At 46.0% G+C, this 13,192-nt stretch overlaps 1 protein-coding gene across 2 annotated transcripts; it reads right to left on the bottom strand.

Annotated features, from left to right (window-relative positions):
* Positions 1 to 201: 201 nt before the first annotated feature.
* Positions 202 to 4,161, bottom strand: KCNA2 (potassium voltage-gated channel subfamily A member 2). 2 transcript variants are annotated; one of them, XM_034767532.1, is made up of 2 exons: positions 3,622 to 4,161; positions 202 to 2,973 (listed from the first exon to the last, which is right to left on the bottom strand). In XM_034767532.1, the coding sequence occupies exon 2, from the start codon at positions 2,806 to 2,808 to the stop codon at positions 1,312 to 1,314; it is 1,497 nt and encodes a 498-aa protein (XP_034623423.1). In that variant the 5' UTR covers positions 2,809 to 2,973; positions 3,622 to 4,161; the 3' UTR covers positions 202 to 1,311. The 2 variants fall into 2 exon arrangements, with proteins under 2 accessions (XP_034623423.1, XP_034623424.1); XM_034767533.1 differs by having other exon boundaries at positions 202 to 2,970.
* Positions 4,162 to 13,192: the final 9,031 nt, after the last annotated feature.

Genomic DNA, 13,192 nt, shown 5'->3' with positions numbered 1-13,192 from the left:
ATGAAGCTGATGGTTGCAGAACAATAGAGTCAGGAGTTCTTTAACACACAATGCCACCTGTCCTTTGTACCATCTCTGGTCAGCCGTGGAATTCTGCTTGTAACACCAAGATTAATTACTAGTTCCTCCCCACGTGATGAGCACAGGTGCTTAACTTTCAGCTCACCTTCCTTCACTTGTACAATTCTTTGCTCCGACTACCAGGAAGCACCCAGAAAGCTTTGCCTTGCTTCTCAAATTTAGTCAGCCCATGCCTTGCCCTAATCCAGCCTTGTTTTTCTTTTTACTTCCATGAATCTCCTTCAAGTCATCGGAGAATCTATAAACACTATAAACATGAATACTGTATAGTCTACTAAGAAAAAATATATTTGTATGTGTATTCAATATTGTCATGCAACAAATATCCATGCAGCAGTACTGTATTACTGATTAAATTTCACTGCAGTATAAATATATTATAGGCCACAGCATAGTTTGCTCCAGTATTCTAAAAAAAGATGCTTTTTCAACTCATTTTGAATGTGTCAGTGGATGTGTCTTTGGTGACCCTGGAGATAGTGAAGATGGAAGTGTCATCTAAAAAAAAAACCCAAATAAAAAGCAGGCTCTTGATTTGTTTATGTGTCCCTTCCTATCGCCGGCATAGAAAATTTAAGACTTTAATAAATAGTGTTCTGTCATGCTAATTCTCTCTCCCCTAGGTCTCACACTGACATACTGCAGTGGATGAAACCATTGCAGCATGCAGCATTTTCAGTTATGAAACACAAGCCTGCATGATGTATTCTTGGTTGGCATTTCCAAGGCAGAAATCTGAGCCTTAAAGTAATTTGGACGCCTGGATGTATGTTCCTTTAATTAAACTATGCATGACCTTTTCATTATGAATCCATACGCTTGGAAGCTAGATGTGTGCTATTTCCTTGGGATATATTTTTGTATGTGTCGAGTGCAGTGAAACACTTTTTCTGCTTGACATTTGTGGGTACTGTTGTTTACATGAGGTTTCTCGAATGACTTTTTTGTTCAATATCCTTGGGATTGCAAGTGATATAATTTTGTTTTGAATGCCTACATGCTCTATGTCTCTGGAAACCCATAAACCTGTGATGTAAAAAAACAATTTTTGCAAGAAAGCTTATTCAGTGTCTAAATAAGAAGTTTAGAAAGTCACTTACACAACTATTGCTTCCCATGCAGAACCAAATGCACGCTGTAGAACATACTGTTTTAACTACAATGCAGGGTATTATGCAATATCTGCAATTGTTCAACTTCAGCTTTAAATATGTCAACAGGTTTTCAGGACTACACATCAGTTAGCATTTTGGTGATATTAACGTAATTTGTGTTAGCCAGGGTGCAATTGGCTGTCTTCAAGTTCTCCTCTCTAAAGTCCTCATTACTATTATTTACACCTTCCTGTATCTCCATATAATCAGACTTACTAATAGTGGAGGCACTTCTGCTTTTCTTTAGGTCAGGGGAAGAAGGGATCTTTGGGCAGCTGGTCACTTGCAAATATTGGGCTTGCTCCTCTCCTTCCGTCTCGCGGTGATAGAAGTAGTTGAAGTTGGACACTATGACTGGTACTGGTAAGGCAATCGTTAATACACCTGCAATGGCGCATAAGGAGCCCACTATTTTCCCACCGATGGTCGTGGGGACCATGTCTCCATAGCCAACTGTGGTCATGGAAACCACAGCCCACCAGAACGCATCTGGGATGCTGGGAAACTGAGACTCGCTCTCATCAGCCTCTGCGAAGTAGACGGCGCTGGAGAAGAGGATGACGCCAATGAAGAGGAAAAATATCAAGAGACCTAGTTCCCTCATGCTGGCCTTGAGTGTCTGCCCCAGGATCTGCAGCCCTTTGGAGTGCCTGGACAGTTTGAAGATCCTAAAAACTCTCACCAAGCGGATGACTCGAAGGATGGCCAGAGACATGGCCTGTTGGCCTTGCTGGCCATCCTCTGGTTTCTCAGCCAGTTCGGTCCCTAGAGTGATGAAATACGGGATGATAGCTACAATGTCAATAATGTTCATGATGTTGGTAAAAAACCCAGCCTTGCTGGGGCAGGCGAAAAACCTTACCAAGAACTCGAAGGAGAACCAAATGATGCAAAGTGTCTCTACTATAAAGAAAGGGTCTGTGAAAGAGGTCGACTGCTGATAGCTCATGGTACTGTTGGAGTAGGGGTGATGGCTCATCCCACCACCATGCAGGTCTTCGTCATCCCGAAAAACAGGCAGTGTTTCCAGGCAAAAGCTCACGATGGAGATTAGAATCACCATGACAGAGACAATAGCTATAATCCTGGCGGGCCCTGAGCTTTCTGGATACTCAAAGAGCAGCCACACTTGTCTCTGAAACTCGTTCTCCGGTAAAGGCCTTTCTTCTTCCTTAATGTATCCTTCATCCTCTCGGAACATCTCCATGGCTTCTTCCCCGAGTTCATAAAACCTGATCTCCTCCGAGAAGATGTCTAAGGGCACGTTGACAGGCCTCCTTAACCTGCCACCCGATTGGTAGTAGTACAAAATAGCATCAAAGCTGGGTCTGTTTCGGTCAAAGAAATATTCATTCCGGAGAGGATCGAAATATCTCATTCTCTTCTTAGGGTCCCCTAGCAAGGTCTCTGGAAACTGAGCTAGCGTCTTGAGTTGTGTTTCAAACCGCAGCCCCGAGATGTTAATGACCACCCTCTCACAGCATTCATGATCGGTTTCAGGGTTATAGGTGTCCTGAGGATGACCTGCCAAAGCTGCCGCTTCATCTGTGGGGTCTCCAGTAGCAACTGTCATATTTAGGTTTAAAAGCAATCCTTAATCTAAACTCTTCCGGCTGCCCAGTGCTGGGATCAGGTTCAGGGGAAGGTTACTCTCCTGGGAAAGGACAAGTTCGTAGGTTTGGAAGTGGCTCATGAAAATGCAGAGGGATGATCGGGGAGGGGGAAATATTTTAGCCTGCTGAGAAAGAGAGAGACGAAATAAAGTTGTGTGTATTAGGAACCTGCACCTGGCAGAATATACAGCATATTCCTCAGCTGATTTTAATTTGCTTTCTTGGTGCAGAGTTTGAAAACTCCGGTCCCAATATCCGGTGCTGATGAAAAAGCACTTGAGGAAACCTTTCTAATGAAAACGAGGGAAACATTTGCATTGGCAAAACCAAATTTTTTTAAAAAAATACAAGAAAAAACCACTGAATTCTTTTCTATTCAAGGGACTAAACTCTGGATGCCAGTGAAAATGAATATGATATCAATAGATTCTGCTCATGCACTTAAGGGTTAGAAATCAACCATGCAATAGCAGGCAATTCAGTGTTAACCTAAAGGAGCACATTAATGTCTTCAACTTAAAGTTAAACACGTTCACCGTTCTTTTGCACTGGAAATAAAATTGCAAGCCAACATGCTTCCCTATGATAATTTTTCTCTCTCTCTTTAGGCTTTATGGTTTGGTTTATTTTTTTGCGGCTAGTTAATTTGCAAACACCTGTGCTAGCTGACAGTTTGACTACTGCATTTCCCATCCTCGAGATTTTTTTTCTGTGGCTCCTCTCCCCTCCTTCTTTGCAAACGACCACTGCGTACAGAAAACAAATCGCATTACCTGGAGAAGCAAATCTCAGTGTCTCTTAGTGACACAGATTAATTGACTCTGGGGAAATCCTAGAGAGAGATACAGGCTTCCAAGATCCCCATAAGTTCCTCTCTTCAAAGTTCAAAATAATGGTGAGTCATCGTAGGAAGGGTGGGGGGGGGGTAGCTCTCCAGATTGTGCAGGTTAGGTCTGGTAATGGGGTGAGATTGGACAGGCAAAGGAGGAAAAGCCTCTTGATGGCTGTTACAGCTCTTTACTTCAGGGCAGATCAGTGTCTATCTGAAGCTTTCTCTATGATGGTGGAAAGATGCTAAGCTCAGCAAAAAACCTGATGTCCCCAGTGTCCTCGGGAGGTGTGGCGTTGCCTGGAAAAAACAGCAGTACGGTAAAGAGCTGGTGGGTGCTTTAAAGCGGCATCTGCAAAAGACCCAGTTCCTAGAGGCAGCCCTCTTCCTCCTGCATGCTGTTTTATAATTCCTCACTGCCCCATACTGCAACAAGGGAGAGGGGCAGAGAGCACCAATGGCCACCCAAAAAAACAGAGCTGCCTCTCTGTCTGCCGCACGCGGGGTGGCCCCTAGCACAGGGCGAAAGCCACCCTGCACGTGGGAATTGGCGCTGGGGGTCGCAGCTGCAGCCTGGTGCCGGGCGCTGCACAATGTGATCTCGATCTTCTTTCTCCTCACCAAGGCAAACAGCAGACCATGCCCCCTGCCATGCTCAGCTCCTGTGCCACTGCGCCAGGTTCGCAGTCATGCCGCACATCCGAGTTGCCTTGGGATGAAGCCTGCTACTTGACTCCCATGCACTAGCGGCTTTGCAGAGGCTTTCCTTGACAGCTGGGTAGGATGCTCAGCGTCAGCTCTTGAGCCTGGCTCTCCAAACAGCCCACAAAAAGCCCCAGGTGAACTCAACTTTTGCAGCCAGAAATTGTCACTGAGACTTTCACGCCCGAGTCCCTGGCACAACATGTTGTCATCAGCTTCCCTGCATCGAACTTGGTCAAAACCAGACAATCTCAGGCAGCTGGGACGTTTCTTTGGAGGATGGCGTTTCTTAGTGCAGAGAAGTCCAACCAACCATTTTTCCTCCTAAAGAGAGAATCTCTAGCATCCTTTCTTCAGCTGCAGACAGCAGCCTCGCTTGCCTACTCTGAGCCAGGATTACAGAACTAGGTAGGGGGAGTCAGGTGGAATAGGACCTTAGCTCTCACTCTCCTAGGCAGAGATTTCTGCCTCCACTTGGGCAATTATGCCTCTGGTGCTGCCTCTTCATTGTCACCCTTGGAGGCTTTGCTCCAGACCCCCCTTTTGTTTGAAATCTCCCAGTTTCCTTCGAATTCTCCTCACCCTTCTCCTTATGTACTAGAGGAAATAGTACAACCCTGACAAGGCTTGCAGCATTCAACTGCTTCGCTTAACCCTTTTTTAACAGGCCCAAATTAGGGAAGGTTAAAATTGATCCCATTTTTTTTTCTTCCTCTCCTCACATTCCTCCCTGCAATGACTCTGTGGGAGAATCTGACCCTCTCAGCCACTCTCAAAAATTTTTTTTTTAAAAGCCATGAGCAGCGTATTAGTGCTGCATAAGTGACAAGCATCTTATTGGACCCAATTTCCTCTGCAAGACAAAACAAACCAACCTTGATTTTTTTTTTACACAGTTATTTTTCCTCTGTCCATTCAAACAAACAAACACAAACAAACAAACAAAAAACCCAACAACCAAGGTTCATTTAGCAGCAGAAATATTGTTTTAGCGTATTGATTTTTATTTCACTGTCTTTCTATATTCTATATCTGATAAGCTAGTGCTTATCAGATGTTGTTATGGTGTCATCTGATCTTAGCATTTTTCAAATCACACCTCCCCTCCCCTTTTCTCTGTACCGTTTTATAGTTTCATGCATTCCTGGATCATCTAAGGTTAGAAGCAAGCGGGAGAGAAGAGCCCCATCCTTTGGCCTATTTCATGCTCATTGAGGTTTTTTGGGGTGGGTTGAGTCTCTCTCTTTTTGCAAAAAGTACCAATGTTAGTTGCGTGCACAGACCTCATTCAAAATCAAGCTCATTGCAGGCATGTGAGCTGTTCCACACATTTCAGAGTGCTTAGCATGATTTCAGAAGACAGAGGGAAGATCACATGCATTGAGGAAAAGGTTGTGTTTGCTTAACCCTTTTCACTCGAAATATGAAGCATCCGTTCTCACCTCGTCCCCATATCTACTCTGGCGACACTATCAGAGGACCAAACCACATCAGCCACACCATCAAGGGCTCATTCTCCTGCACATCTACTAATGTGATATATGCCATCATGTGCCAGCAATGCCCCTCTGCCATGTACATTGGCCAAACCGGACAGTCCCTCCGCAAAAGAATAAATGGACACAAATCGGACATCAGAAATGGTAACATACAAAAGCCAGTAAGTGAACACTTCAATCTCCCTGGACGTCCTATTACAAATTTAAAAGTCACTATCATTGAACAAAAAAACTTCAGAAACAGACTTCAAAGAGAAACAGCAGAACTAAAATTCATTTGCAAATTTAACACCATTAGTCTGGGCTTGAGTAGGGACTGGGAGTGGCTGGCTCACTACAGAAGCAGCTTTTCCTCTCCTGGAATTGACACCTCCTCATCTATTATTGGGAGTGGACTACATCCACCCTGATTGAATTGGCCCTGTCAACACTGGTTCTCCACTTGTGAAGTAGCTCCCTTTTCTCCATGTGTCAGTATATAATGCCTGCATCTGTAACTTTCACTCTATGCATCTGAAGAAGTGAGGTTTTTATCCATGAAAGCTTATGCCCAAATAAATCTGTTAGACTTTAACTAACCAGACTCCTTGTTGTTTTTGTAGATACAGACTAACACGGCTACCCCCGATACTCGTTCTCACAGTATCTCACTGGTTAACGGTGGGGGTGGGAGGGTGGAAGGCAACGACTTACAATTGGTTCTGCAGTCAGGCATGCAGTGCATACATAAGGAGCTGTCTGCACTAGGGTACCACTCCTTACCTGGGAACAGTAGAGGCTAACTTAAAGGGGACACTGCTGGAGGGGTGGGGAGCAGGAAATAGATGGCAAAAACTGCACTACTGCTTTTGACAATGAACCATTTAAAACAGAAAGGCTTCAAAATTAATATTCATATGATTAATATGAGATTTTTTTTTTCTCCCTCCAAAGTGGAGACCTATTTTTCAACCACTGGGAAATAATAAAATCCTTTGCTTTATGATGTTACTGAAACCTATAACTCAGATCCTTGGCCATATTCTGCATAACAGTCTGCATCTGCCCTATTAAGATTTGAAGGGTGAAGAATAACCAGTTACCCCTAACTTCGGGAAGGGAAACGTATATGGGTGATCAAAATCGGGAGGAAATATAGGGCCAGATTCTGCCATCCTTCATTGTGACTAGCACTGGGGTGAAGGGCAGTGTTGTCCAATGGTTAGGACACTGTCCTAGGAGACCAGAGTCCTAGTCCCGGCTCTGGGAGCGATTTGCTGTGAACAGGGTTGATGAGAGTAGGGAAACTACCTTCGCTGCATGGAAATAAGGAAAAGCTAGATGAAAGATAAGGGACAAGGCTTTATTTTAAGGGATGTTTTAGGAAACACCACTTCCCTTAGCAGATCCTGTTGTTTTTCTCTCAACTGTACGTTTCTACTGCCCTCAAGTATGCTAAGCAATGATTATAAGCTTCAGTGTAATGTTTCAAATGGTACTAACGATCAGTGTTAACACATGTCAATACATAGTCAAAGAAGGGACGAGTGATCACCCGAAGTGATAAATCAATGAAATAAAGGACAGTCCCTTAAAATAAGGGATGGGTGGTCCCCCTACATGAGAGTGGGGGGAAGTGGGGACAATTGTACTGGGGACCCAAGCTTGGGGGAGGGGGGCCCTCAGAAAGTCTGTGTAAATAAAGGGAAATGGGAAGGGGTGGGGTCCCACAAACATGATGTACCCAGGCCCCAAATTTCTCTCAATGCCCTGGCTGTGATGCTTTAAAAAAATTGCTTCACATCTGTCTAGTCTATTTAGACTGCAAGGTCTGGGGGGAGGAACTAGCCCTTGCTGTGCATTGGTGAATTGCCACTATGGGACCCTGAACTTGGGACCTCTCCTGTATTTCTACTAATAGAACTACTAATCGTTCTATCATAGCGCCTAGGAGCCCTTGTCCTTGACTTAGACCCCACTGTGCTAGGCACTGTACAAACACAGACTAAACAGATGGTCCCTGCCACAAAGAGCTCACAATATACGTAGAAGACAAAAGCCAACAGGTGAATACAACAGGCAGAAGGGAAGTGCAAGGAAATAAGGCCACAGCATTGTTCAGCTGGCCTAACCGCTGTTGAGTTTTGTGTAGGCATCGCAGCAAAGAAGAGTTTTAAGGAGGGCAATGAAGTGGTTTTGTGGATGTTTATGGGACGGGCCACCCAAGCGTGAGAGGCAGCAGGGGAGAAAACATGAGGGTGCTTGTTTGAAAATTGAACAAGTGGACAGTGGAAGCTGGTATCATTGACTGATCAGAGCTGGAGCTGATATGTGGGTAGTGAATGAGAGATGACAGGTTGGGTGGGGATAGGCCTTGAAGGGTCTTGAAAATGAAGACAAGCAGGTGATGTGCTGCAATGTGAGATCCTTGCACTGAATAACACCTCAGTGCTGAGGAAGACAGTAAGGCTCATCCTGGTGCAGAATGCCGTTCGTCATGAGCGACAGGATCAAACTCGGAGCCCATGCGAAGATTCCAGGACAAATGTGCCACCTGTCAGGAGCGAGGGCCCCCGAATCGGTCTTGAAGAAAATAAACGTCAGAGAACCGCAAAAAAGGAAAGGCGTCCCAAGCAAACCTTGAAAGTCACTGAGGAGAGTATAATATTGTATATTATTAAAGCATACCAGGCTAATAAGCACATTAAGAGCCATCAACCCCTTTTCCCCTCCAACACGCTATGGCATGAGGGAAATGGAGAACATGGTCTCAAGGATCCCATATGCAATTATTATCCCAGCGAGAAGGAGGGCTGACCAATGACAGAATATTTGTAAAGCATCTTATATGTGAAGAGTGCTATACAGCAGTGCTATCCAGACAAGGTTGTTATCCAGTGTAAGAGGTCGGTTGGAGTGGTGGACTTTAACGGGCTTTGACTCAGGCCCTAAGTGTGATTTGAGGAGAGGCATCGGCCCAAGGGAGGTTAGACGCTTGGCAGGCTTTCCTGCAAAGGGGAAATAAATCAGAAGCTCGTATGTCAGCCCTTACGTTCAACAGCACCTGATAAAAAGCACCAGGGCCTGAGCGGAGAATGGGCATGTTCGGTGAGACATGCGCTTAAATGGAATCCACGTCACACCAAGGGGGCTCTATACTCTGCCATCTCCCTAGACCACTGTGAAGCAAGAGAAACATGGCGACTATGCAGCTGCCTCTCTCATTCACCCAGGATGGGGGTTCACCTGTACTTGCCCTGTTATGTACAGCACCCTGCACCTGCGCTCAGGAGGACCAAACCCTGTATATACTAACTATTGCTATTTATATTTCATCCATGCAATCTATTTTAATAGCCGCGGGCGAGTAACAGGCATCTAAAGAGAAAGAAACAATAGAAAACAGTTTAATTGACATTCCTATACTGCTTGCTGTTGTTACATTTTTCTCTACAAACCTAGCATCTCTTTCTACTAGTGAGATATGCACCAGAGCCATAGGTAGGCTTGTAGAAACCTCTTTTCGCTTCTTTACCCACAGCCGTGCTACCCTGGCGGGTGAATTTTTGTCAGGTTTTACAAGCTAGGAGGGGATGGGGTTTTGTCGATTTGTAGACGGGAGAATTCCACGGAAACCCCAGGCAACTGCCAGAATAATGTCATGTTTCAATGGATGGCGCCAAGCCAATGACTCAGCAGGGGACGCTGAAGGTACCATTTTTCAGATGGGATATAGAGGAGAGCACCTGACCCTTTCTGGTTATTTGAGAGCCCACGGCATTTTTAAAAGCAGAAATGTATTTCACTGCTAAACTGAACCCCAGCCAAATTCCACTTAGGACAATGTATTTCTGCTTTTCTAAAGTCCCCTGTGCTTACAATTGGAAACAGGATTCTTCTTCATGTACTTGTAAGAGCTTTTTTCCTTATTTAAAATGGTTTGTGAGCTCTGATCCCATCCAGGTGGAGCGTGCTGAAAGAGGGTCTTGATTTCATCAGAGCCACTTTGTCCTTTTGCTGCAGACGTATCAGCAACGTTGGAGACTGGCAAGCTGTGGTCCAAAAATGATCTGTGGCTGATTCTTCTGGAAAAGGTAGAATTGAGGCCAGTTTGGGAAGAGGAAAATGGAGCAGGATTTGTAACTATTAGTCAGCTCCATTTCTAAGGTTTTGCAAAATCACCCTCCTTTTTTGATGGTCTCTGTATAAAGGGCCAGAACCTCAGCTAGCGTAAATGGATGCAGATTGAAGTGAATGAGGCTATGCTGACTTACACCAGCTGAGGATCTGGCAGCAAATATTTTCCTGAACCATAAGGGCTCTTCATAGTCACAGAATTAGCTACCCTTTTTTTGCAGTAGCGTAGCTGGGGGGGGAGTGGCCGCTCCCCCACCGAGCACAAGTGGCGCCATGTCAATTTCTTGGCGCTTTTTACTCACCGGGGGGAGCGATTAAAAAAAAAGGCGCCACCCGCTGCGGCACTTTTATTTTACTCACCTGGCAGCGCTCCAGGTCTTCGGCAGCGGGACCTTCACTCACTCCGGGTCTTCGGCGGCATTTCGGCAGCGGGACCTTCAGTGCCACTGAAGACATCCGGAGCGAGTGAAGGGCCCACCGCCGAAGACCCGGAGCACCGCCGGATGAGTAAAAGTGCCACAGAGGGTGGCGCATTTTTTTTTTAATTGCTCCCCCTGTTCCCTCCATCTGGCTACGCCACTGCTTTTTTGTTATGCAAGATATTTACATGCCAGATGCGCTAAGGATTCATATGTCCCTTCATGCTTCATCCACCATTCCAGGGGACATGCATCCATACTGATGACAGGTTCTGCTCGATAACAATCCAAAGCAGTGTGGACCAACGCATGTTCATTTTCATCATCAGAGTCAGATGCCACTAGCAGAAAATTGATTTTCTTTTTTGGTGGTTTGAGTTCTGTAGTTTCCGCATCGGAGTATAGCTCTTTTAAGACTTCTGCAAGCATGTTCCACACCTCGTCCCTCTCGGATTTTGGAAGGCACTTCAGATTCTTAAACCTTGGGTCGAGTGCTGTAGCTATCTTTAGAAATCTCACATTGGTGCCTTCTTTGCATTTTGTCAAATCTGCAGTGAAAGTGTTATTAAAATGAACGTGTGGTGGGTCATCATCCGAAAGTGCTATAACATGAAATATATGGCAGAATGCGGGTAAAACAAAGTAAGGGACATACAATTCTCCCCTCCCCGCCCCCCAAAGGAGTTCAGTCATAGCGATTTATCCTGCAAAAGGGACAGCTTACCAGCCTCATTGAAAGCAGCACCTGGGCTTTAACCCACATCCTCAGCTGGGCCAGCTACTCTGGGTTGAAAGTGCCACTAAACTCAGGTCTGAAGGGTTTGAGTGTGGATGGGAGGGTGGGTAGGCACAACACCTGAGTTGAGTTAACTCTGCAGTGAAGACCTGCTCCTGTGATTGTTTAAAGCTGGGAGTTAGGTACCCACATCTCTTTTAAATTCAATGGGAATTGGTGCCTCATTCTCTTAGGCTCCTTAGAAAATCTCAGCCTAAATCTCTTAGTCACACTCTTAGGGAAACTCCTGTAGGTGCTACAGCTGTTTGGCATGTGTAGCACATGCTAAGGAAGAGCAAATCGGCCAGTTGGGTTTGCTCCTCAGGGTATGTCTACACTACGGGATTAATCCGAATTTATATAATTCGAATTTGGGAAACAGATTGTATAAAGTTGAATGTATGCGGCCACACTAAGCACATTAATTCGGCGGTGTGCGTCCATGTACCGGGGCTAGCGTCGATTTCTGGAGCGTTGCACTGTGGGTAGCTATCCCATAGCTATCCCATAGTTCCCACAGTCTCCTCTGCCCATTGGAATTCTGGGTTGAGATCCCAGTGCCTGATGGGACAAAAAACATTGTCGCAGGTGGTTCTGGGTACAGCCTCACCCCTCCCTCCCTCCCTGCATGAAAGCAACGGACGGCAGACAACCATTTTGCGCCTTTTTTCGTGGGTGAACACTGCAGACTCCATACCACGGCAAGCATGGAGCCCGCTGAGCTCAAGACAGCAGTCATGAACGTTGTAAACACCTCGCGCGTTCTCGTGGAGTTTATGCTGAGCCAGGACCAGAAAAACGAGGTGAGGAGGCAGCGGCGGTGGCAACGCAGCGACAAGAGTGATGAGGACATGGACATGGACATGGACACAGAATTCTCTCAAACCGCGAGCCCTGGTGCTTTGAAGACGATGTTGTTAATGAGGCAGGTTCTATCCATGGAACGCCGATTCTGGGCAAGGGAAACAAGCACAGACTGGTGGGACCCCATAGTGTTGCAGGTGTGGGATGATTCCCAGTGGCTGCGGAACTTTCGCATGCATAAGGGCACTTTCATGGAACTTTGTGACTTGCTGTCCCCTGCCCTGAAACACCAGAATACCAAGATGAGAGCAGCCCTCACAGTTGAGAAGCGCGTGGCGATAGTCAGACAGCTACCGGTCAGTTGGGAATCAATTTGGAGTGGGCAAATCTACTGTGGGGGCTGCTGTGATGCAAGTAGCCAAAGCAATCACTCAGGTGCTGCTACGAAAGGTAGTGACTCTGGGAAATGTGCAGGTCATAGTGGATGGCTTTGTTGCAATGGGATTCTCTAACTGTGGTGGGGCGATAGATGGAACCCATATCCCTATCTTGGCACCGGAGCACCAGGGTACCCAGTACATAAACCGCAAGGGGTACTTTTCAATGGTGCTGCAAGCACTTGTGGATCACAAGGCACGTTTCACCAACATCAACATGGGCTAGCCGGGAAGGGTTCATGACGCTCGCGTCTTCAGGAACACTACTCTGTTTAAAGGGCTGCAGCAAGGGACTTACTTTCCGGACCAGAAAATAACCGTTGGGGATGTTGAAATGCCAATAGTTATTCTTGGGGACCCAGCCTACCCCTTAATGCCATGGCTCATGAAGCCATACACAGGCAGCCTGGACAGGAGTCAGGAGCTGTTCAACTACAGGCTGAGCAAGTGCAGAATGGTGGTAGAATGTGCATTTGGCCGTTTAAAAGGTCGCTGGTGATTGTTACTGACTCGCTCAGACCTCAGCCAAACTAATCTCCCCATTGTTATTTCTGCTTGCTGCATGCTCCACAATCTCTGTGAAAGTAAGGGGGAGACCTTTATGGCAGGATGGGAGGCTGAGGCAAATCGCCTGGCTGCTGATTACGCGCAGCCAGACACCAGGGCGATTAGAAGAGCACACCAGGAAGCGCTGTGCATCAGAGAAGCTTTGAAAACCAGTTTCATGACTGGCCAGGCTACAGTATGAAATATCTGTTTGTTT

Source organism: Trachemys scripta, chromosome 4, assembly GCF_013100865.1.
Source record: "Trachemys scripta elegans isolate TJP31775 chromosome 4, CAS_Tse_1.0, whole genome shotgun sequence".
Lineage (NCBI taxonomy): Eukaryota > Metazoa > Chordata > Testudines > Emydidae > Trachemys > Trachemys scripta.
This window is presented reverse-complemented; position numbering and strand designations above follow the sequence as displayed.